General features: G+C 40.8%; 2 protein-coding genes across 2 annotated transcripts; one reads left to right on the forward strand and one right to left on the reverse strand.

Moving 5' to 3' along the window:
* Positions 1-229: 229 nt before the first annotated feature.
* On the reverse strand, positions 230-6972 carry LOC138625373 (cyclic AMP-responsive element-binding protein 3-like protein 3-A). The gene is made up of 10 exons (XM_069706261.1): positions 6952-6972; positions 6616-6705; positions 5980-6253; positions 4916-5046; positions 4558-4668; positions 4222-4328; positions 2388-2456; positions 941-1025; positions 508-601; positions 230-420 (listed from the first exon to the last, which is right to left on the reverse strand). The coding sequence occupies exons 1-10, from the start codon at positions 6970-6972 to the stop codon at positions 230-232; spliced, it is 1173 nt and encodes a 390-aa protein (XP_069562362.1).
* Positions 6973-15304: 8332 nt separating this feature from the next.
* LOC138625297 (elongation factor 2b) lies at positions 15305-23903 on the forward strand. The gene is made up of 14 exons (XM_069706119.1): positions 15305-15433; positions 16796-17010; positions 18183-18364; positions 18432-18643; positions 18758-18936; positions 19256-19361; positions 19745-19997; positions 20122-20317; positions 20432-20555; positions 20970-21212; positions 21985-22338; positions 22473-22655; positions 22784-22916; positions 23227-23903. The coding sequence occupies exons 1-14, from the start codon at positions 15431-15433 to the stop codon at positions 23418-23420; spliced, it is 2577 nt and encodes an 858-aa protein (XP_069562220.1). The 5' UTR covers positions 15305-15430; the 3' UTR covers positions 23421-23903.
* The last annotated feature ends 144 nt before the right edge of the window (positions 23904-24047 follow it).

Raw genomic sequence — 24047 nt, forward strand, 5'->3', positions numbered from 1 at the left:
CTAGAGGCTTTTTTTCCCCCCAAATATGTGTGGATAACATTCTCAACATCCCCGGCTTGAGAGTGTAGATTTCACATCTTTTAACTGAATGTTTGTTGTTGGAAGGCTCCCACAACACTTCACTCTGCAGTGAGAGACAGATGCTGAAAAGCAATTAAACTGTTCATTCAGATGCTGTACTTGCAAGCAAGCCTGCACTCCTTTGCTACATCTTTCTTGTCTGGGGAGATCAGTGATTGTCCTGGTGCCTGTGATCCTGGAGGTGAGAGGAGGGGACGGCTCCCATGGGGAAATCTGTCCAGGGCCAGAGCTTCTCTGTCAGGCTGCGCAGGGCTTCAAAGCCACTAGAGATGTAGAGGAGAGGAAGAGGAGGAGGCACATCTCGTACTTCATCTACCGATTGCAGGGAGCGGGAAGACACTGTGAGGCAGAGATGCAGCGGAGAGGAGTGAGTGTGTGTTTGTGAGGGGGAAAAGGAAGTATGTTTGAACATGCATTTCTACAGACCTTTGGTCTCTGTGTACTCTGCCTGGCTGAGTTGGCTGGAAGGGTCTGGCTGAAGATTTGAGGAAATGAGCAGAGAGAATGAAAGCAGCAAAACCTGGACATAAATATAGACAACAGGACCAAAAAAGAGGCCAAGCACAAAAAACAGGGATTATAATGACAGGAAAAACAAGAACGAGAAGAAAGGCAGGTATTATGCATAACCTACATAACATTTTGCGCAAAAGACGAGTGTAGGTGCTACACAAATGTTTTACTCCATTCAAATCTGAAAGATGAACACAGCAGCAGTCGTAGTAGTAGGAACACAGGCTGGGGTTTTTAATGATGTAATTAAGAACTGTAGTGTCTATTCTACATCTATTGCATCTGCATATATTATTGTGCTGTGTTTCAAATTCTCAATGTAATGTTGTGTTATACTATATCTCACCAGGATGCAGGTTCCTCTGTGTGTTTTTTTGCAGGAGCTGTTGGGAAGGAGCGCCTGTAGCCGGCCTAGCTGCTCCAGCAGAGCACTTCAATACAAATACAAGATGAGAGAGATTGTGTAAAAGTTTCACATACATGGGGCCATAAATGAAATACTGGCTTCTTATTTTTGAGCATCTGTGATCAGTGGCAACTAAAATTTACAAAAAAAAAGTGATAATCATAATGAGTGTGAAAGTATCTGTCTTCTTCCCTCATTTTGTATCAATTCACCGCAGCTCTCTGCCAGCGTCAGGCAGAAAGCAACACAATGAGACGACATAATGAAGGTGAAGCAAAGTCGGGAAATGCTGTGTGAAAGTTTAAAATTGGATGTGGTTTGTATTCTGGTAAGACGTTCGTCTGTCTGGATTTTCAACAAGTAGAACGTTTTCTAAGCCAGGTTGTCAGCGAGGGAGGGGCTGAGGCCATATCAGTACACAAAATCCCCAAAACAACTGACTGACAATCCAACTCATAACAAAGGGACAAAATAGAGAAGCAGACATGATGCACACAAACAATTTAGCCAAAGCATAGCAGATTTAAGGCAGAGACGAATGGGCAAATAAAAAAGAAAACCTTGACAAAATAGTCATGGCACGATTTTAGAGGGGGATTTGTTTGGGTTTATTGTTTGTATTTAAGATTATGCCCACATCTCAAACACAGTAAACAAACATAACTGAAATCTGAAGCTGATCTGAATTTGTGGTGTCAAACAGTTGGTTTGAGTGCTGAACTGACCATTTACTAAAGTCCCTCCCTCTAATAGTAACCATCCAATCATACCTTAGCCACCACGTCTAGGCACTCTGTCAGGATTATCCATGCAATATCTCAAAGCAGTGTGCACGAGGCTGTAGTTACAGGGATTCTCACAATGTAAAGATGTGTTATCTAGCTTTTCTTTTTGCAGGTGGATGTTGGGGTGGTGGAGAGGCTGAAAGTACAGGCGGCAGTATTGACGCGAAGCAGCAGTGTCGTTGACAGGCAGGAGAGAGTGGAGACAGGGTAAATTCTGGAGTTTAAAAAGACCACAGAATTGGGAGGGTGTGTATGTTAGATGATTGTGGAGTATGAGACCCGTTACATGGTGTAGAGTGGTGCAGCTCGAATTGACTGCCTGAACTTGCTCATCAGCATCGCTGGATTTGTGGGTATTTACATTCCAACAAATTTAGCCAATGTTGTCTATTACTTTTGCAAAATACAACCCTCTTGTAATATTAAAAATGAAAGCATCCAGTTTGAAAGTACAATAAGTAACAGCTTACATGTCACTTCTGGAGTGTAGCCTTTGGTTTTGGGAATTTGTGATGGGCATTTTTCACAAGTAAAAAACAGATCAATCAACTGATGATAATGATCACAAGTTGCAGCCCTTGTTGGCTCATTTGGGGACTCACTTGTTGGTCTCCTCCATCTGCTGGATCTTTCTCTGCAGCTCGAGGTTGTGGGCACTGCATGCAGACATCCTACAGAAATAGACAGAGAACAAGCGTTGGAGGGGAAGTACAGATAAAATTTGGAAGGAAGGGCATCAAACAATATTGTGTTATGATGTTTCATTGCCTCCTCTCTTTCTCTCTCTCTCTGCCAATATCCGTCTGCTGTATGTTATCTCACGCCCCATTCTGTCATGCTGGGACTCCATCCCAGCCCCCTCCTTCTTCTTCTGCTGTCTCTCTCGTTTCTTTTAGTCACTGTGAATCACCCACCATTATGACCCTCCACTGATAATGACACCCTGTTGATACGCTCCGTTTGCTTCTGGTTTAATTACCAGCAAAGGCTGACTCTGCTCAATGGAAGTGACAATCTCACGGCATCGTGAAATGTTTATTATCCAGACCCAACAGAGCTCAAGCTTTAATGAGCTGTCGATAGCACACTACAAAACTCCTATTAGGGATTTTAGAGAAGTATGAGCATACACAAAAACGATTGCTTTGTGATTTTAGGGCCTTGCTGTAAGTTCAATCAATTTCGTGTTCCTTTTTGACAAAAAGTCAAGACAAACAAAATTGTTAACAGATTTGAAATATTATCAAAAATTAAACTGCATTGATGTTTGTCCGTCTTTAAACACCAAACTCCAATCACCTTATTCTGCTTGCTGCACTTGTGCTCCACAGCACCTCAATATATTCCCATCTATCTGAGATGGCTCAATAATGGGTGGTTTTATGAGAGTCCAAACAATCTGAAGCTCCGCATCAGATCTAAAAACCCTACAAATCCCCTGGGGAGGCTGATGAATAATAAGCCTGGAGGAGTATGATAAAACAAACGGCTTTTGCGACAATGCTGCGCTGGCCTTTTTGAGAAGATTTGAATGAATCCAACTTCATGCTTTACCACGCCGCCTTGTTTGTGGAGGTTCGATGGGTTGGAACAGCCAACGTGTGGGAGGCTGGCAGAAACCACAAATTTGGTGACAAAAGGGTGGCTGGGCTCATTCTGCACAGCATGGAGGTAGAGAAGAAGGAGGAAGACAGCAATGAGCTCCGTCTTGGCACATTCTCCTGCGCCTCATTTTGTAAGAGGCTGCATCATCTTAAGCTTCTGCTTGATCTCTCTCCCAGCTGCAGCACAGAGCAGTTTAGCTGCTCTGTTGTGCCATTTTTGCTTTCATACAACTGACCCCAGTGATTTAAGCATCCTCAGTTTGTTTCTCTGCAGTTTTTGGTGGTGTGCAGAGCAGCTTTAGTCATATGTTATGATCCCCCTTTTTGACAGTTCTTTTGTAGAGCTGTGTGTTGATATTGTCCAGATATTGAACAGCTGTCTGTTGTTTCTGTCGTGTTTTGTCACAGAATTCCAGATGAGTATATTTTATGTGCAGCTCTCGCAAATCTGTCTACTTTTTTTGTGAGTATCTGGTCTTTCTTTGTTTGGTCAGCCATTACAGTCACCGCCATTCAGTTCTTTGTCTTGTAATTCAAAACAAACCAATGGTATTCAGTGAATTTGGTATAAATTCCAGGTTTCAACACATTAAAGTGCTTCCATAAACTCATTAACTTTAGCAATGATTATTTAAAATAGCAAAATAGAATCTTTTTCCAAAAGTTCCCTTTCTAGCCTGCGTCTGTTTGATACATTTAATTAAGTCTATGGCCAAACAGTGTTTCAGAGCACAAACAAATTACTGCAGATAAAAATGTAATTTACTAAGGCCAAGGTGTGTAGAGATAATGTCGTTGTGAGTGAGGATGGTTGAGTGCTGCTGGCTCCTACCTTCCTTCCAGACTATCAACATACTGCCTCTTCTTCTTCCGACTTTCTTGAGCCGAGCGCTTGTTGCGGATTTTCCGCCGGATCTTCTTCAAAACCCTCTCTTCAATCTTGTCAGGGAGATGAAACACAAGGGAGGATAGGGACAAAACAGAATGAAGAAGAAAAGGGTAAGTGAGATGAAACAGGGTTGAGAAGAGAGGCAAAACTGGCAGGGGACGTGTAACTGGGGATACAGATTTAGATTCAGAGGCGTGCATGAGTGTGTTAGTGGATGTGTATGGTGCATGTGCGTGTGGAGACATCTGCCCTACATATGTGCATGTCTTGCTCATGTACCTTGGACAGGGGCAGTTTGCCGGGCAAGTTTACGCCTTCTTTCACCAGAAGCTTCTTCTCATCCTCATTAAGTACAAGCTCCTGCAGGGAATGCTGGGGGATTTGTTGGGCCTGTGAGCCAGATGGACAGAATGTTCCGATTATGGAGCGATGCTGACGAGCAAGGACAGTTTATTTGGTGCAAAGGGGACTGTCTGTTTTTTTAGAGCAGGAGAAGTGACCAGACTTTGGTTTCAAATTCTACAGAAAATCAATGGACCGAACAGTTAGTTCAGATCATATTTATTTATTACACTGGGACTGAATTCTTTTATTCAAACCTGCCATTGGTCAGAAAGCTTGACAAAACTCTACTTACGTTCTGTCTCAGGTTGGATAACAGCAGGTCCTTCACTGTGAGAGTATGGCTGGAAGGTAGCAGGGTTTTTTGGTTTGTATTGAGGTAGTATGCAATTCCAAACTCCTCGTGGAGACCACCTGACTCCCAGCCTACATATTGAACCAGAACAAGCAGTAAACCAGCAGGTGATGATTCACAAAATTGGCTCTATTTGCAATTTAAACAAAAGCTGCCAGGATGATTCTGCATCCTTCTGTGCTTTACAGAATGCTTGATAAACAAACAGTGCTGTGCAAAAGGGTTTTTAGATTTGAGACGTTTAGATTCTTAATCATCATGCGGTACTATCAGAGAGGTATCTGATTGGCCCCAGATTCATTCTGCAGCATGACAACAACAACTGCAAAAATACAGGCATAGTCTTAGATAACTACCCTGAAAAACAAGAACAAGGAGTCCTGCAGGAGATGATGTGGCTCCTACAGAGCCCAGATCACAACCTCAGAGTCACTCTGGGGTTACAAGAAAAACATAAGACAATGAGATGGACTAAATCCATGGAAGAACTGCAGCAAGTTCTCCAAGATAGTTGGAACAACCTATCCGCCTTTGCCCAACACGATTGTACAGCCCAGTATGTAACATATTTCTCTGTGGAAAATCTTTTGTGTTGTGTTTACTCTGTCAATTTTGAAGTATTTTTGGCTCGAGGGAGTCAAGTATCAGCACCAGGGAAAAGGACCGTTATTCAAAAGAGACAATTTCATCACGTAATGAATGACAATATCAAAATCTTTTTTCCTTACAAATGTTTAGAAATGGGACAACCAAATAATTTGTTCTTTGAAAGGACATACTGTCTGAGGCTCAGTCAATAGCCCTCATTACCCCACAACAGAAAGCATGTGTCTTTTTTATCTGGCTCTCCAGTGCTCTGGTTCACCTCGCTCCTCTCGTTTATCATCTTGATATTTGTTCTTATGATTGAAATAATCTACTTTACAGCTCACTCAGTTTTGCAGATGCTTCTTGCAAACATAAAATACATATTTTACCACTTTCCTACTTAAATCTAGACTTACCCAGATCAATGGAAACATCAGACATTTTTTCATTAGCTGGCAGCTGGTTCTCCAGAGATGAAGGCTGAGGGAAAGCCTGCATGTCAAAGGCTGGAAAAGCTGTGCCAGAGATTGGATGAGGGCTGTCTGCGGGATCTGTCAGGGGGTCCTCGTTGATGCTAGTGTCAGTGGTGCTGTGTGACCACAGGGGGGATGCCGGCACAGAGGAGGAGTCGCTCCCATGCAGCAGGGCTTCCAAGAAGTCATCAGCACCACTTCTCTCGGGGCTAAGGGTCTAAAGAGAAGGACGGTTATGTATACATCATTACTTGACACCATCACTTCCAGATTCACAGACTTAATCAGATCATTGGATTCCCACACACAAGCACAGAAATGAACATAAACACACTGCAGGCTTTCAATTCCTTGAGCTCATTGCCATCTGCCACACTTGCAATCATACAGCAGAATATAGAATCAAACTGCAAATTAGATCCTATACAAACTAGATTGAGCTCAGTTATGCATAAACCCACCTCAGAATACAGTTCCCACATAGTGTAATAAGATTCAATATATTTGTGGTTGTGATTATTCTGTCCCCTGAGTAACTCAGTCTCAGAGCAAACTGTGCACAACAACCAGTTTACGTACATCATTAATTGTGACAGTCCACTGTTGGTTGCTGTTTGGTTCATCTGTGTTTCTGAGCAGAAGGTCAACGACATCCATCCCACCCAGCACCTGAAACAAGGAGTAATAGTTTTAAAAATTGAGAAGCTAATTTTCCAACTCTCTGCTTGGTCTTAAATATTATATTATCTTCAGTAGGACAGTTGAAAACTTGAGTTGCTCAAGGTCATACTTCAAATCAATTAAATTAAATCAATCACATCCACTTTTGCCTACTTTAATAAAAAGTTTTCTTTAAGCCCATTCATTTTGAATAATTCTTACACAAAAAGCAATACTTGCACTTAATGATCTTACCTTGTCTGTAGTCAGCGTCATAATTCCGCCAGACAAGCAGCTGATGAAATTTTAATTAAATTATCCAGCAAAAAAACAGCACACAACCGGATCAATATCTTCCTCTGTGGCCTCAGTGTCTAGGAGAAGTGCCTGAGTCTGTTTCAAGGGACAAAGTTGAAATACCATATTAGACAACAGCTTTTCCCCAACCCAGCTAATCATTGTCCAATCAGTGCTTAGAAGACAGCTGAGAGAGCCAATTGGCACAAAAGGCAGACTCACCAATAAATTCATTATTCATTAGTTGACGTTAGTCATAGGTAGCCCAGAGAGTGACCTTTGATGCCATCATGATAAGACAGTATTTATTTGTTATGTGCTTTCACATTCATTTTTTGTTGGATAGGCTTAATTTATGGCTAGATTTTTAAGACTTTAATAGGACTTTAATTTAATTTAAAATGATTTTTGGCTGAACCCAACAAAAAAATCTGTGTTACTCTTTCCACTTATCACTAAGAATCAAAGGAGGTGCAGAACAAAAGGGGGTTTTACCTAAATTTACTGATTATTTAAGGCAGAGAGGTTTAGTAAAGTCAGTGGGAAATGTGATTTTGTTTTAATCTATTGATAGATTCATAAACTTGTCACAGTACTTCAAACTCAGTTGTTTGACTCAGAAATCAGTGCAGAGACCTGCTCTGACTTGCAATATTCTTATTAATCAATATTCTTAATGAGACAAAAAATACTTTGTTGCTCTGAGTCCTGCCCTGGACATGCATCTTCTGATTCTTGTCATGTTTTTAAGACAGAATGTAGACTTTTCTACTAAAAAGTCACAAGATTTCAGACTGTATCAGAGATAGAAAGTTGTCTAACTTTGGGTCACTTTGAGTCAACTTTCTTCTTTTGAGCCATAGACAGTTATCACAGCCTGTATTTAGCTGGAGAAAATAATTTGTTCAATTCCCTTGGTGCAAAAAATGATGGGACTATAGTAGTTTGGTGACAGAACAAGGTAAATGTTGGTGTCATCTGCATATGTAGATAGTTTTGTTGAATTTTCATATAATGTGGCCTAATGGAAGCATGTAAATGTTAAATAGAAGAGGGCCAGGGATTGAACCTTGGGGAACCCCACACATAATGTTAATCCCCTCAGGTACTATTAACTAGACAGACCTCCTCTACATAATTTATTACTCAAACCTCTTTAGGCCTAAGGGGTCCATATCCAGTTTATCCTGTTTTATGGTCAGCTGCGTCAAAATCAACACTTACATATAATAAGAGTAGAACTAAAATCTCGCCTAAATAAGCTTTTAAAAAATATCATGAAGAGACCTGAGACCTGTCTCAGTACCGTTATGGGACTGAAATACAGATTATTACTTACAAGTTTTAGTAGTAAACATTTGAGGTATTGTTGATGGACAATTTTCTCAATTTATTCCTTAGAAAGGTGATTTGGTAATTAGTAATCACACTTTTAGGAGGATCAATAATTGCAGTTTTCAAGGCTTCAAAAAAATGTTGATGATGGACAGCGATTGACTCTGAAAAAGATTTTTCAACAAACAGCTTAAAACATTTTTAGGAATGTTCTTTGGTAGAGTATTAAGATGCTGGACAATGTTTTACAGTTAAGCGTTAATCATTGCCAACATATTTCTACCAAGTGACCATAAATGGGAGTTTAGTATTTTTCATGACATTGAACTTCTGATGACTGATCTAATACCTTGAATTTTATTAAAAGGTCAGCATGCTAATTATGGGAATAAGTGTTTCAGGTCTAATTGGTGTGGAGGGATTTGGCACTAAGAAGACTATTTTCCTTATTGGCATTGCTGGTGATGATGTGAAGAGCAGAAGGGGTGCCTGGTCCTTCTTTGTCCTACATTGTAAATGTTTACTTACTTATAACTATGCCAAGGTAAAGGGACACAAGCAAAAAAACTATCCAGTCAGTCAAGCCTGATGGTGAGTCTGTCAGACCTTTTAAACTCACTCTGAAGTACATCTCTTATTTTCACTTATTTTCTACTTAAAAGCTGAACAATGAAAAACAAAATTGTTTTTTTTACTTCTTTATAGCAGAACGATCTTACTGCGCCTCCCTGTTTCTTATCTTTACTGCCATAATTAGGCGCATCTGTTTCGTGCTATTTCAAAATATACACACCATAAAGTGGAAGATATTACGTAATGTGTTCTCCGAACAGTAACACAAGGAACATGCACACTTGCAGAGATGTATCTCACTATTATCGCAGTGGGGAAGAGATTCTTTCAGTAGCAGAGCTATTACACTCCTCTGCAGTTCAGAAAAAGTAGAATCAACAGTCTGTTCTCTAGTTTCTTTCATGAATATGATCAACACAACTGCCTCACCTTCAAAGCATTGTTATACCCCTGAGGAAAGAGACTCAGCCTGATAGCTCAAATAATTGAAAGCCATTTTCTTTTCTCTACTTTTGACATTTTTACCTGCATCCGACAGTGAAAAGTAGACAGAGACGTGATATATTTTCTTTTTTAAAGTTTGGTTTCTTTGGGACATTGTCGTTCTTACTAAACTGTTCAAAAGTTTCAAACTTGGGAGGGACATGAATCTAGGGGAGAAAGGAAAATTAACCTTTAATACCACAAAAATAACGTGGTCAGATTCAATCTTGGGGTTTACATCATGCATGGTTGAGATCATTTTCTATATGAAATATAGAAATCGGAAGGCCCCAATTCTCTCTCATCTTTTCTGATTGTGTGTCAGGGGTGTCATGTAACGTGAATAAATCAAATTCTCTGAAGCTAGTCTGAAGGCTTCGACTTCAGCATTTAGTGGAAACATACAGTACATGAAATTGTCTAAGCCTTTCAGAGTTAAAATACAAATCAAAAATGTATAATCTTCAAAAAGTCTTACATAGATGAAGTCAGAAAAAGTTTCAAGTCATTTAAATTTCTGAGGAGCCCGTGACAGTTACGGTTTGGCTGATATATCCTTGACCAAATCTGCTAGATTCATTGCTATTTTATAAAACAAATAAAGCATACAGTTAGCCCCTGTTTAAACCTAATGGGTTCACTGTGCTTCAGTCTTACTAGCACTTGCCTCTTAAGTGTATTTGTTGCCTTAAATGCTACCTATCTAAGACAGAGAATCCAGTATTATCAGTACTGTAATACGCCTAATTGCTCTGCTATCTTTATTGTTGTTCTAACTGGAGATAAAACAGTTTCAAAGTACATGCAGATGTTATGCAACCAGGACATTTGAAGCACATCTCTGGATACAAAGAATATGTTGCAGCTCTGTAAATTGAATTGCTGTTCACTGCATATGATATCACACCGTAAATCCTTTTTGCCATGTCCATTTGGATGTGTATTAGAGACAGTCATGAAGAGTTACATCATGGTTGTGTTTAAAAATAAGGGCAAGGACATATACAGTGGGTACGGAAAGTATTCAGACCCCTTTAAATTTTTCACTCTTTGTTTCATTGCAGCCATTTGCTAAAATCAAAAAAGTTCATTTTATTTCTCATTAATGTACACTCAGCACCCCATCTTGACAGAAAAAAACAGAAATGTAGAAATTTGTGCAAATTTATTAAAAAAGAAAAACTGAAATATCACATGGTCATAAGTATTCAGACCCTTTGCTGTGACACTCATATTTAACTCACATGCTGTCCATTTCTTCTGATCCTCCTTGAGATGGTTCTACTCCTTCATTGGAGTCCAGCTGTGTTTAATTAAACTGATTGAACTTGATTAGGAAAGGCACACACCTGTCTATATAAGACCTTACAGCTCACAGTGCATGTCAGAGCAAATGAGAATCATGAGGTCGAAGGAACTGTCCAAGGAGCTCAGAGACAGAATTGTGGCAAGGCACAGATCTGGCCAAAGTTACAAAATAATTTCTGCAGCACTCAAGGTTCCTAAGAGCACAGTGGCCTCCATAATCCTTAAATGGAAGAAGTTTGGGACGACCAGAACTCTTCCTAGACCTGGCCGTCCAGCCAAACTGAGCAATCGTGGGAGAAGAGCCTTGGTGAGAGAGGTAAAGAAGAACCCAAAGATCACTGTGGCTGAGCTCCAGAGATGCAGTAGGGAGATGGGAGAAAGTTCCACAAAGTCAACTATCACTGCAGCCCTCCACCAGTCAGGGCTTTATGGCAGAGTGGCCCGACGGAAGCCTCTCCTCAGTGCAAGACATATGAAAGCCCGCATAGAGTTTGCCAAAAAACACATGAAGGACTCCCAGACTATGAGAAATAAGATTCTCTGGTCTGATGAGACCAAGATTGAACTTTTTGGCGTTAATTCTAAGCGGTATGTGTGGAGAAAACCAGGCACTGCTCATCACCTGCCCAATACAATCCCAACAGTGAAACATGTTGGTGGCAGCATCATGCTATGGGGGTGTTTTTCAGCTGCAGGGACAGGACGACTGGTTGCAATTGAAGGAAAGATGAATGCGGCCAAGTACAGCGATATCTTGGAAGAAAACCTCTTCCAGAGTGCTCTGGACCTCAGACTGGGCCGAAGGTTCACCTTCCAACAAGACAATGACCCTAAGCACACAGTTAAAATAACAAAGGAGTGGCTTCGGAACAACTCTGTGACCATTCTTGACTGGCCCAGCCAGAGCCCTAACCTAAACCCAATTGAGCATCTCTGGAGAGACCTGAAAATGGCTGTCCACCAACGTTCACCATCCAACCTGACGGAACTGGAGAGGATCTGCAAGGAAGAATGGCAGAGGATCCCCAAATCCAGGTGTGAAAAGCTTGTTGCATCATTCCCAAGAAGACTCATGGCTGTACTAGCTCAGAAGGGTGCTTCTACTCAATACTCAGCAAAGGGTCTGAATACTTATGACCATGTGATATTTCAGTTTTTCTTTTTTAATAAATTTGCACAAATTTCTACATTTCTGTTTTTTTCTGTCGAGATGGGGTGCTGAGTGTACATTAATGAGAAATAAAATGAACTTTTTTGATTTTAGCAAATGGCTGCAATGAAACAAAGAGTGAAAAATTTAAAGGGGTCTGAATACTTTCCGTACCCACTGAATCTGATATTTCTGGAAGTGATAGCATGAAATCACAGTAAATCTGATCAGTTCTCTTTCAGTTGGTTTTACACCTGCACAAGCACATATGAGTGCACCTCAAGTACACAAAAATGATTACACAATTCGTACAATCTCATTTCTTGACAAGGAGGAATGAAATTGAGAGGACACGGGTTGAAAATTCTTTGTTGAGTGCTTTTCGCTGTTCTCAGGAAAGTGAAAAGAGATCAGGTGTGCAAAGAAAGGTGACATTTACTGCAATGATCCCACAGATACTTTTTTTTTTTTTTTTCAGATCCATAGGACAGGTGAGAAAGTGAGAAGCCCAGCGTATGCTCCAAGCATATAACATTTGCACTTCACCATCTGTGTTGAATGGCCCTTATCTGGAGCTCACTGATAACTCTGATTTTATACCTGCAGCTTGTGGATAATTCCCACTATTTCACACCAATAAGAGAAATGAAAGCAAGTCACTGCTGTTCGCAATGATGCTGACTACTTATTTTTGGTGCACTTATGGATCTGTAAAATCCTAAATTTAGCAATTAGGAAAGAAAGATTAAACACAAATGCAGGTGGACAAAAAATATATTACTGATATTGCTGTGGTTGTCTGCCTCTGCCAACCAACTAAGTTGCAGTTTACATCCATATCTCTCCAGACTCATATCAAATATGCAGTGAAGACTTTGGAGGAATCCGTAATGTGTTCACAATAAAGCTGATTGACAGTAGACAATGCTTCAAATATGAATGTTGCTGCATATTCATGGAAAAGAAGCCATGAATATCTATACAATCCCCACAGTTTCCAGATTGACACCCAGGATTACTGTCACTAATTCAGCATAGCATAAATGTGAAATATGGTCACAGTCTCCCCTTCTGTTCCTGAGTTAAAGCATTGAATAATGGCCAGAAAAGGTTTTTTCCAAACATTATGATGTCACAGTAATCTGTTGGATATAAAATGTCATCAGTTAATTTTTTTTTTTATCCTATCAAATATTTGTTGGAAATGTTGTCCTAATTAGTGCAGTGATGAATTTAATTGAATTATGGCCACAAACATGTTTTGTAAGGTAACTTTGACCACCAAATTCTAATCAGTTCAAAAATCGAATCCTGTGGTTTTGATTGATTTTTATAAATTAGATGTGAGGTAATCTTCTTCGTCTATTAGATTTATGAGCCAGTTCTGCATATTTCCTAAATCCATATTTCTCCCCTTTTGGAGTTGACAAAAGCATTTTCACCTTAAGCAGCAGTGTGACAGTCAACATCAACAAGACACCAGCTGTATAAAAATAGGAAGAATTTTTTTGGGGGCAATGTCATGCCGTAAAACAGGTACTATTTTTGACATAAAGTAATCTGTGTTTATCTCCTTGAGTGACTGCAGACACCTGAAAACAGACTGCTTCTGCTCCAAGCATCACTGTTTTAGTAGGTCAGCTCCAGTGGAAATGTGACACACTGCACAATGGTATTGCCGTGAAATGAAAAATATAAGCATAGAAAAGATTGGTTATTGATTCTTGCCAGAAAATTTAATATCTTGACTCCCTTGTGTTGGGAGGGGAAAAAAGGTTGAATAGATGAACCAATTTTTCAGAGTCTATTATTTTTTTCCTTTTTAAATTTGTATTTATTTTACTTGGCACAGCTGCTCTTTAAAGACAAATACACAGCGGCACCAGTGAGGCATACTTTAGAGAGTTGTAACAGATGTTTCTTTTTTTCACGTTTAAAAACTACGCTAATGCTTATGAATGATTATTAATTGCATGCTTACAATAAGTCAAACTTTATGAACCATATTGCCCTCCAAATATCTTTGCTTTGTCTTTTTTTTGTCTTTATTCATCAAAACAAATGAAAAAACAAAAGGGTTCTTCTCCAAAAAAAAAATCATCCACTCTCAGGAGGGCCCATCATGTGCATACGGTATATCCCTGAAGAATGTATCTCCCAGTACAGAGCTGTGTTTCTTCGCTGCTTGTATAGAGCTGAGTCCACTGGGGAAACATCCCATTGTCCTTTACATACAGACATGCATGTCTGTATGTGCTCATTCATAACATGCACTGACACATTTAGAAATCCTCATTCAATTTTCAAGGCATGTCATTTCAGTGTCCCTACCTGCCTGAGATGTTTTGTCCTGCTCTGCCCTCAGCTGATGGAGGACTGCTACAACGTCCAGAAGCAGCAGCAATTCTGCCTTGGATATTTCAGAGGGAACAGAGAACTGCTAACCCTCCTCATTTAAGACAAACCAATCACCATTGAAAGTGCTCCAAGTGATAGTCCTTTCTTGACTATGTCCACATAGTCTCCAACACAAAGATGGGTGGGTTTTACTCTAAATCTGTCAAATGTAGTTCTCATTTAACTGATAACTTTTAAATAAGACATATGGCAACGTGAAGCACGAAAACATGGACGAATACAACCAAATAACATTAAAAGTGAAAGCATTTTAACAGGCAAACATTTATCAACAAACATTTGTTGTTGAAATTGAATGTTGGCTAATACTAATGTTAGAAAAACCCACCAAATGTATAGCCTAATGAAAAGTCATGTGATAGCAGTGATGTCAGTTTTAGGTTCCTTATTTGACACTCATTCTGGATCCAACAGAGTGGATTTCACACATAGGTTTCACATCAATAGATTACTGTTTAAATAACAATGATATTATTTTGAATACCTTCTTGTTGACTTGCCCATAGACCTATTAATGAAGGTTATGCTTTAAAATTAGGCTAAATTGGTCTCATGTAAATCTGTTTTGATACCTAATAAGTTTTTTTTAATATATTTTATGTCAATATTTAGATAAAATAAATTGTTCTTTTTTCTAATGGTTTCAATGTCACGGGACACAGTCCCAACAAGAACTTTAAAGGAGAAGAGCTATGTCAATAAAAAGAAGTGCGTCTTATTTGCCCAGTGTAGTAGCCTGATACAAATTTGGTATTGGTTCGAAGTCACTCGGTCACATGACCTGAAAGCTTTTAAGAAAAATCTAGATTTTTCCATAAAAATGTTCATATAGAATTGAAGAGGCACTAAAATACAAGAAAAATATGTATTTCTTATTTGTCAACTGTCGTAATACAATTCGGCATTGGGTCGGAGTCACTTGGTCGAATAAAAAGTAATGCCCAAAACTAACTTCACCACCGTCTATATAGCAACAAAATCGCTAAATTGGCAACACGTGAGCTAAGCTGCAGCGCCCCCTGCTGCTGCAACCTCTGACTTGCACAGTTATACGACAGTCGCAGCAGCAGCAGAAGCGTCTCTCCTGTCACCACCGGGACTGCCTGTCCTCAGAGACAGTGTCTACAGCAATAATCCGTCTCACACAAAGACCGACGACCTGCAGACAACATGGTGAGTCGACACGCGGCATAGGTGTTCCGATTGTTGCGTATTTAATGTGTTTGTGGGAGCAGAAGTAGAAAAGCGGGTTGTCAGCCGCGCCACCGAATAACCTTCATGTATTGCGGTTTACGACGGTCTGAGAACTGGAGCCTGTCAGGTGTGTGAAATGGATGTCTATGCGCGGCGTTGTTATGTGATCAGAAAAGTGCTCTGCCCGTTATCTGCTATAACATACGCAGCAGCGGCAGCCAGCTGATAGAGCAGGGCTGTGGCCTTTATTGCTCGGCCCGCTCGGTGCCTCACTGTGACGTTCTTACAAAGCGTTGAATATTACGCTGGCTGTACGACTGCCGAAATATCATGTTAATAATACATACGGTGAGAAGGTCCATGTCGCTGACACGTTTCATACAAATGTGGTGAATCCTGTTCTGACTAAATTGTAGATTTAGATTGATTGCAAGAGATTGCGTCACTATTTAATTTAATTGTCGATACAAAAAAAAAGTATGTAATTACATAGCTATAGGCTTGTAACAATACGTCACCGATAGAGAGCTGGAAATAATTTAATTTCAGTGCTTACAATGGTGGATGACTTCAAATTATCACCATACAAGTGTCAGGGAATTTCTATATTTAATATTTGTGAAATTAGGCATGTTAAATTACTAATATTGGATCATATTTTAGACTCTTTCTTATGATATATAAGTAGTTTTATGATAGGCCTGTAAAGCCCATAGAGGCCTATGAGGATGATTTCCCCACCAGATCTCTCAAAATGGTCTCACTCCCATCTTTTTTTGTGATCTTAGAGAAATGCCCCTCCTCATATAGAGAGAAAGAAACAGTAAACTAAGAGATTGAGCCCCATGTATTATTTTAAGGGCACATTGTGGAACATGTAATGACATTTTTTTGGTCTGATAATGAGGTATTTAAATGTCTTTTTTCAGTCTGATAATAAGGAATGTAAATCTCTTTTTTCACTTATTTTCCCTGAATAATATATGTTTAGAAGTATTTCAGGATCCAGCATAAACAGATTCTGCTTCCTTGTGATTGTGTCGTAGTGAGCCTCGCCTCATTCAGCTGCAGCATGTGAATGGTGACTCAGTAATTCATGATCTGTTTGCTTGGTTGGAAACCAGAAGGTAAAGTCTTTATGCGGTGTCCACTCTCGTTCCTCCTGGATTCAGTTTCAAACATGTCTTTCTTTTTATAACTCTGCTTGGAAGGGCTCTGGAGATCTCGTCATAAATAGACGCATTGGATGAATAAAATGAGCCTCTGCTGGATGTAGATGGAGGGATGTAACCCCCTACCTGCTACCTTTACCCTCCTTCAACCCTCTCTCCTCCCCAACAGGTGAACTTCACTGTGGATCAGATCCGTGCCATCATGGACAAAAAGTCCAACATCAGAAACATGTCTGTGATTGCCCATGTGGATCATGGGAAGTCCACGCTGACTGACTCCCTGGTGTCCAAGGCGGGGATCATCGCTTCATCTCGTGCTGGAGAGACCCGCTTTACAGACACACGCAAAGATGAGCAGGAGCGCTGCATCACCATCAAATCAACGTATGTGGTTCAGAGTATAAACAGCTCCGTGCCTGTAGTTCAACCTGTTAAAGGTCCTGAAAGTTTTAGTATTTCTCTAATAGAGTGAATATTTAAGACTCAATAAGCAACAAACAGTTACATTTGAGGACAAAACATTCTCGAGTAATATTTATGGAGAGTTTACCTCCAAAAGGCATCTGTCTACTTCATCAAGACTGTGAGTATGGTTTGATCAGATTAATAGACAACATGAGGCAACAATCCCGCAACTGTCATCAGAGTTGAATTCAGATAATCCTGAACCCTGATTGGTGCTTTTAAAATGTGTGACCATCATCAATAGAAATGAGCCCCGCCCACTTCAAACAAGCGAGGAGAGCACATCTTTGATGTGAAGAAACCAAAACTGCTCTAACTTTGGCAGGAACTAGCATGTTCATGTAAAAAGTCATTGATCACAATAAGATGCTAATAAAAGAAAAACTTTTTTTTAAATCTGTTGTTTTAGTTGATTACAAAACATTACTTATCTAATGTTGTGCTACATGAGAGGAACAGTTACAGCAGTTACATTTGTCCAGACACATATGGGTGTCTGTTATTGATATGAAATACTTACAGTCTACAGTATTTAATTTGAGCTTTAATCTAGCCATCATTTCTACTGTCTAAAGGTTGCTGGCTGTGCTGCTTTGCTGTCTCCTAGTTTGGAACATGCCTGTGTACAGACTAGGTTGATTCACAGTCACAGCATTTGTTTTGTTTGCAGGTTCTTAAAATACTTTTACTTGTCATTTAGAAAATCCTTAATCTAGCCATGTTAAAAGTCCAATCTTTTAGTGTCAGCATCATTCCTGAATCTAAATATCAAGCTTAACAATGTTTAAAGAAGATACTGTTTGCATTTTCAAAAGTTCACACAGGATGTTTCTGTCTGATTGCAGTAAACACAGCAGCAGACCAGCACATATTGACTGAAGTTATCTATTCAGGCCTGTTTGTACCAACTGAACTGGAAAGTCGCCAATCAGCATGTCTCGTTTGAATTAGAGGATGGTTTGGCTCAGTGTGGGGATGAATTAGCTGTTTTTTAGTCTGTCCTTTACTTTAGAGTTGTTTTAAAAATGAAGTGGTAGATGTAGAGCGAACATGTCTCCAGGTTTTTACAGTTTTTTTGGTATCTTCCTCAGGGCAATCTCCTTATATTATGAGCTTGAAGAGAACGACTTGGCATTCATCAAGCACAGTGTAGACGGAAACGGCTTCCTCATCAACCTGATTGATTCTCCGGGTCATGTTGATTTCTCCTCCGAGGTCACCGCTGCCCTCAGAGTAACTGATGGAGCCCTGGTGGTGGTGGACTGTGTCTCAGGTAATTACACAAAGGATCAACACTCGTGCTTTTTCACAGAGGCTCACCTGTTTGTTTCCTCCGGCAGGTGTATGTGTGCAGACTGAGACCGTGCTGCGGCAGGCCATCGCAGAGCGCATCAAGCCGGTTCTGATGATGAACAAAATGGACCGGGCCCTGCTTGAGCTGCAGCTGGAGCCAGATGAGCTTTACCAGACCTTCCAACGTATTGTGGAGAACATCAACGTCATTATCTCCACCTATGGAGAAGATGAAGGGGGACCCATGGGGAACATCATGGTGACGCACAACCACAACAAACACACACTTAAAATGGCTTGGAAATGTAACAATACATTCCCTATACCATGTTTATTGTGTTCTTACAAAGAGCACTGTGATGTTTCTCCTCAGATTGATCCTGTTATTGGAACCGTTGGGTTCGGCTCTGGCCTCCACGGTTGGGCTTTCACCTTGAAGCAGTTTGCTGAGATGTATGTGGCTAAGTTCACTGCTAAAGGAGATTCCCAGCTGGGACCAGCAGAAAGGTGTAAGAAAGTGGAGGACATGATGAAAAAACTGTGGGGTGACAGGTGAGCATATACGCAGAGTCATCCATGCACTTGACCTAAAAGAGGAAGTTAACAGCAGATTGAAAAGCACTGACTTGCTGGTTAAGGTTTCAAGTGTCATGCATCCATGCTCCTGGGTGTGGTAACAGGGTTACACCTGCAACCACACCCTACACTGATATGTTGCTCTTTACAACATTCTCGCACATATTAACAAGCGATATTAATTCTGAACAGGCAGATATTAATAAATTAATCAAACGAGACACAGAGCAACATGTTAACCCCCCTGATATTTGAATATCCTAATGATGTGCAATGATTTATTTGCTTCTTCCAGATATTTTGATCAAAGTGCCGGCAAATTCAGTAAGACTGCCATCGGTGCTGATGGCAAGAAATTTCCACGGACCTTTTCCCAGCTTGTTTTGGATCCCATCTTTAAGGTGAATTAAAATACAGTGCAGTAAATCAACAATTTAATGAGGGCTTAAGTTATCTGATGAATATTGGAGCGTTTCATATCTATCCATAATGTTAAAACGAGATTTCAGACTATGGTGCCTCTGAGTAGAGCATGAAAAAAAACAACTGTGGAGGACACTAACACTAAGGTGATTAGACTAAAAGCAACACACACAATGACTCTACTAATATTAATCAGTAGTGTTTAATTTTTTTGCAAACTAAAACTTATGTCATCATAACAGGCTGGTAAGTCACCTAAATAAAACTGTATTGTCGGGGCATTTAAAAAAAGTAAGGGATAAAAAAGTTACTGCCTTTGGTTTGATGCTTTACTTTTGCCCTCTTCTCGCTTTCCTCTTAGGTGTTTGACGCCATCATGAATTTCAAAAAGGAAGAGACGGCCAAGCTAATTGAAAAGCTGGATGTTAAACTGGACTCAGAGGACAAGGAGAAGGAGGGGAAGCCCCTGCTGAAGGCTGTGATGCGTCGCTGGCTGCCAGCCGGAGAGGCCCTGCTCCAGATGATCACCATTCACCTGCCTTCCCCCGTCGCTTCGCAGAAATACCGCTGTGAGCTGCTCTACGAAGGGCCAGGAGACGACGAGGCTGCCATGGGTCAGTAGAAACCCTTCACCCTCAGAAACAGACATCATTCACTCACTATGTGGCTTCATAAAATAATCATGGTTTAGTTTGGCTTTATGAGAATCAGAGCTCACGGTCTAAACTCTCTTCTCAGGTATTAAGAACTGCGACTCCAAGGCTCCTTTGGTTATGTATATTTCCAAGATGGTCCCCACCACCGACAAGGGTCGTTTCTACGCCTTTGGCCGTGTGTTTTCTGGCTGTGTGTCCACGGGCCTGAAGGTACGCATCATGGGGCCAAACTTCACCCCCGGCAAGAAGGAAGACCTCTACATCAAACCCATCCAGAGGTGAGCACATTCATGTCCTAAAGCAAACAAAAGGAGTTCTAAATTCATGCTTCTCTTCTACACATTTTGTTTTCATGTATTTGTTGCTAATGTTTTATCACCATGTCCATCCAGGACTATTCTGATGATGGGCCGGTACGTGGAGCCTATTGAAGATGTCCCATGTGGCAACATAGTGGGTCTCGTCGGAGTGGACCAGTTCCTGGTTAAGACAGGGACCATTACCACCTTTGAACAAGTAGTGTATTGCTTCCTTTTTCTCCCGTATTGACATACAGTAGACATCAATTGAAAATTTACAAACATGCATACCAAAAATAAAACATGCACATGCTGTTGAGTTTAGACTGTTGTGATACAAAATGTGTGTTGTTCACATAGATTAGATTATGAAGAAATTTACAAATACTTACGAGATATAGGAAATAAGCTTCTTCAGCTGGTTTGGGTGAAGCTCAGCCATGTGAATAAATGTTACTAAATATGTGTAGCTCTCGGACACTTTCATTTTGTCAAGGTAGCTCTCAGAAGAAAAATGTTTGAGACACCTGCAGTAGAGTGTGCTTTAGTTTAAATACCGGTGCACCACAAAGTAAACCAAGTACAAGACAAAAAGTATGAAGTCTCACAGCTCACTGACTCTTACGTGCAGGCCCACAACATGAGGGTGATGAAGTTCAGTGTGAGCCCTGTGGTCAGAGTTGCTGTGGAGGCCAAGAATCCGGCTGACTTGCCTAAGCTGGTTGAGGGCCTGAAGCGTCTGGCCAAGTCAGACCCCATGGTGCAGTGCATCATCGAAGAGTCCGGGGAGCACATCATCGCTGGAGCGGGAGAGCTGCACCTGGAGATCTGCCTGAAGGACCTGGAGGAAGATCACGCCTGCATTCCACTGAAGGTGAGTCACTGAGGACAGAGGAACAGAGATTGTTCTATGGGATGCTGTCTGTGATCCAAATAACGTACTTCCATTAGTTCACTCACATATAGAACACTTACATGGTCGTACACTTGATTGTGTAGTATTTGAAATTGGACAGGGTAGTCTTGTCTCGCACACTTACCAGACCAAACCGTAGCATTTAGATGCATCACCTGTCCACATGTCTGCAGCTTTAATTTTTAAACCCAGAAATTAACCTGTTTTTGCGCCACCTATTTAACACACACAATAAACACTGATGGATTTTATCCAATAGCAGTAAGGTGGTACTTAATGAAAATTAATCACTTTTGTGCTGCATTCTGTCACAGTTGCAGCTTCCTCGGCCGCCGCAGTTTAAAAATACATGATATCAAGCTTCTGCTGGTTCACTTGTCTGTTGGACATTTTCTGCAAAGACTCTTATTTTATGTAATTAAAATAAATATATATCTATAAAGACTACACAAGAAAGGGGATGCGCTCTCCCTCACGAATTGAAATACATGGCTTTATTAAAGTACAAAGAGGTTACGTAATTTTTTTTTTAAAGAACAACAATAGTTTATGGAGAATTATAGTGAGGTGATAAAATAGAAGGATATAATTGGAATAAAACTAGACTAGAGCTAGAATAAAAAAAAAGAATAAATGTAAGAGATAAAACATCAAATGCACATTTGATCCTCACATTGTGGCATCACAAGCCATACTCTCAGTTTTGACACTTTCCTTCCTCTCTCTGTAGAAATCAGACCCAGTGGTGTCTTACAGAGAGACAGTGACAGAAGAGTCAGACCAGATGTGTCTGTCCAAGTCCCCCAACAAGCACAATCGTCTCTTCATGAAGTCCCGTCCGTTCCCTGACGGCCTTGCTGAGGATATCGAGAAGGGTGATGTCACCGCTCGGCAGGAGCTCAAAGCTCGTGCACGTTACCTCGCCGACAAGTACGAGTGGGAGGTGACAGAAGCCAGGAAGATCTGGTGCTTCGGTCCAGATGGAAACGGACCCAACCTGTTGATAGACATGACAAAGGGGGTTCAGTACCTCAATGAGATCAAGGACAGCGTCGTGGCTGGTTTCCAGTGGGCAACTAAAGAGGTGGGCTAATTCATTCACACCCTTGTTACATTTTAAATGAGTCGTTCTGTATCATCAGTTGTATTTGTTATATTGTACAATGTATATTTAAAAGCTTGTGGTCACACACTCCTGTCTCTGTCCTCATCCTGCAGGGTGCACTGTGTGAGGAGAACATGCGCGCTATTCGCTTTGACATTCATGACGTGACACTGCACGCAGACGCCATTCACCGTGGAGGAGGGCAGATTATTCCCACAGCTCGTAGGGTCCTGTACGCCTGCCAGCTCACCGCTCAGCCTCGACTCATGGAGCCGGTCTATCTTGTGGAGATACAGGTTAGTGCTCTATATGGAGGAACCGGCTTCAGTGTTGATACAGGCTGCTGAACATTGTTTCAAGATGGGGTTAGAATATATTGGAGCTCCCCTGATTGCATCTGTCGCTGTGCCTCTTGTTCTTACAGTGCCCAGAGCAGGTGGTGGGAGGAATCTATGGTGTGTTGAACAGGAAACGAGGTCATGTGTTTGAGGAGTCCCAAGTGATGGGCACTCCCATGTTTGTGGTGAAAGCCTACCTGCCTGTCAACGAATCCTTCGGTGAGTTAAGTCTGCACTACATGATGTCTTTTGTGGTGGGATGTAAGTCATGACTAAGGCTTTTTAATGTGTATACAATTTAGAATATTTTTATTTATTCATTTATTTGGTCTAGATTAGTAATGTGAGTGGAGAAATTATATGGGGCTAAGACAAAGGTCTAAAGTTTGAATTGGGTCTTTAAAGTTTTAATGAAGATACATATTTTAAAATCGATACACTTTGAAAATGATGACTAAAAGGCGCTTCTAACTATGAAAATATTACGTTATTTTAAAGAAAGCTTTTTATCTGTATTTGTGTCCTACAGGGTTCACCGCTGACCTCCGCAGTAACACTGGAGGCCAGGCCTTCCCTCAGTGTGTATTTGATCACTGGCAGATTCTCCAGGGAGACCCCAGCGACCTTGCCAACAGATCCTCCCAAGTTGTCTCTGAAATTAGAAAACGCAAAGGTCTGAAAGAGGGCATACCTGCCGTTGACAACTACTTGGACAAACTGTAGACAATGTCCCTGGATTATAAAATACCAAATCAATCTCTAAACCCTACCCTGTGGGCACTTTCAAGTCTTGGCACAGGCTTCAAGAAACATCGCACAAATTGTTTTGACTTTGAGTCCGGAGCAGAAACAAAGCTTAAGCTTTTGTTGTAGGCTAGTGGAAGCAGCAATGCTTTTCTCATTTCACAGCTACAGTACACCAAGTGCCTAGGGCGAGGGCTTTGGGGAACAATTGGATCAAGGCAGTTGTGTTGTCAATTCCGTTTCTTCTATTCTTTCACATCGTCCCCTCGTCCTCCCACTTCTCGTGACAGGACAGGCCTGTACAGTGCACTGTGATGCTGCTGCAATAATGCGTATGTAAATGGTTCATGGCCAGGTAAAACCATGGAAATCACAATAAAGTGTTAGAAAAGTCAAACTCACTGGATTGGACCTTTGTTCAGTGGATGTAATTAATAAAAACATTCAACACATGATGAAAAAGTGATTCATAGAATTCTGTTATTTCTCTTAAGGTTTTTCTAGGTCTCTAGAAACACGTTATCCGCTTGCTGGCTGCGAGTTCGAGGAGGGACACCACTCTTGCAGCTGTACGGCATGCAGCTAGAGGTATCAAAACCTTTGATC

Source organism: Brachyistius frenatus, unplaced genomic scaffold (genome assembly GCF_029030835.1).
Source record: "Brachyistius frenatus isolate BFR_SWC_R1_liver_20210118 unplaced genomic scaffold, ASM2903083v1 Contig_61, whole genome shotgun sequence".
NCBI classification, from domain to species: Eukaryota; Metazoa; Chordata; class Actinopteri; family Embiotocidae; genus Brachyistius; species Brachyistius frenatus.

Bases quoted from the DNA above. Each gene is read 5' to 3' on its own strand.
- LOC138625297 (XM_069706119.1), top strand. The intron at 18,644-18,757 runs GTGACGCACAAC...GTTTCTCCTCAG, and splicing joins GACCCATGGGGAACATCATG to ATTGATCCTGTTATTGGAAC. The intron at 20,556-20,969 runs GTAGTGTATTGC...TCTTACGTGCAG, and splicing joins CCATTACCACCTTTGAACAA to GCCCACAACATGAGGGTGAT.
- LOC138625373 (XM_069706261.1), bottom strand. From the start codon at position 6,972: ATGACGCTGACTACAGACAAG. The intron at 4,329-4,557 runs GTACATGAGCAA...CTCCCTGACAAG, and splicing joins GCAAACTGCCCCTGTCCAAG to ATTGAAGAGAGGGTTTTGAA. The intron at 2,457-4,221 runs GTAGGAGCCAGC...CTATTTCTGTAG, and splicing joins GTTGATAGTCTGGAAGGAAG to GATGTCTGCATGCAGTGCCC.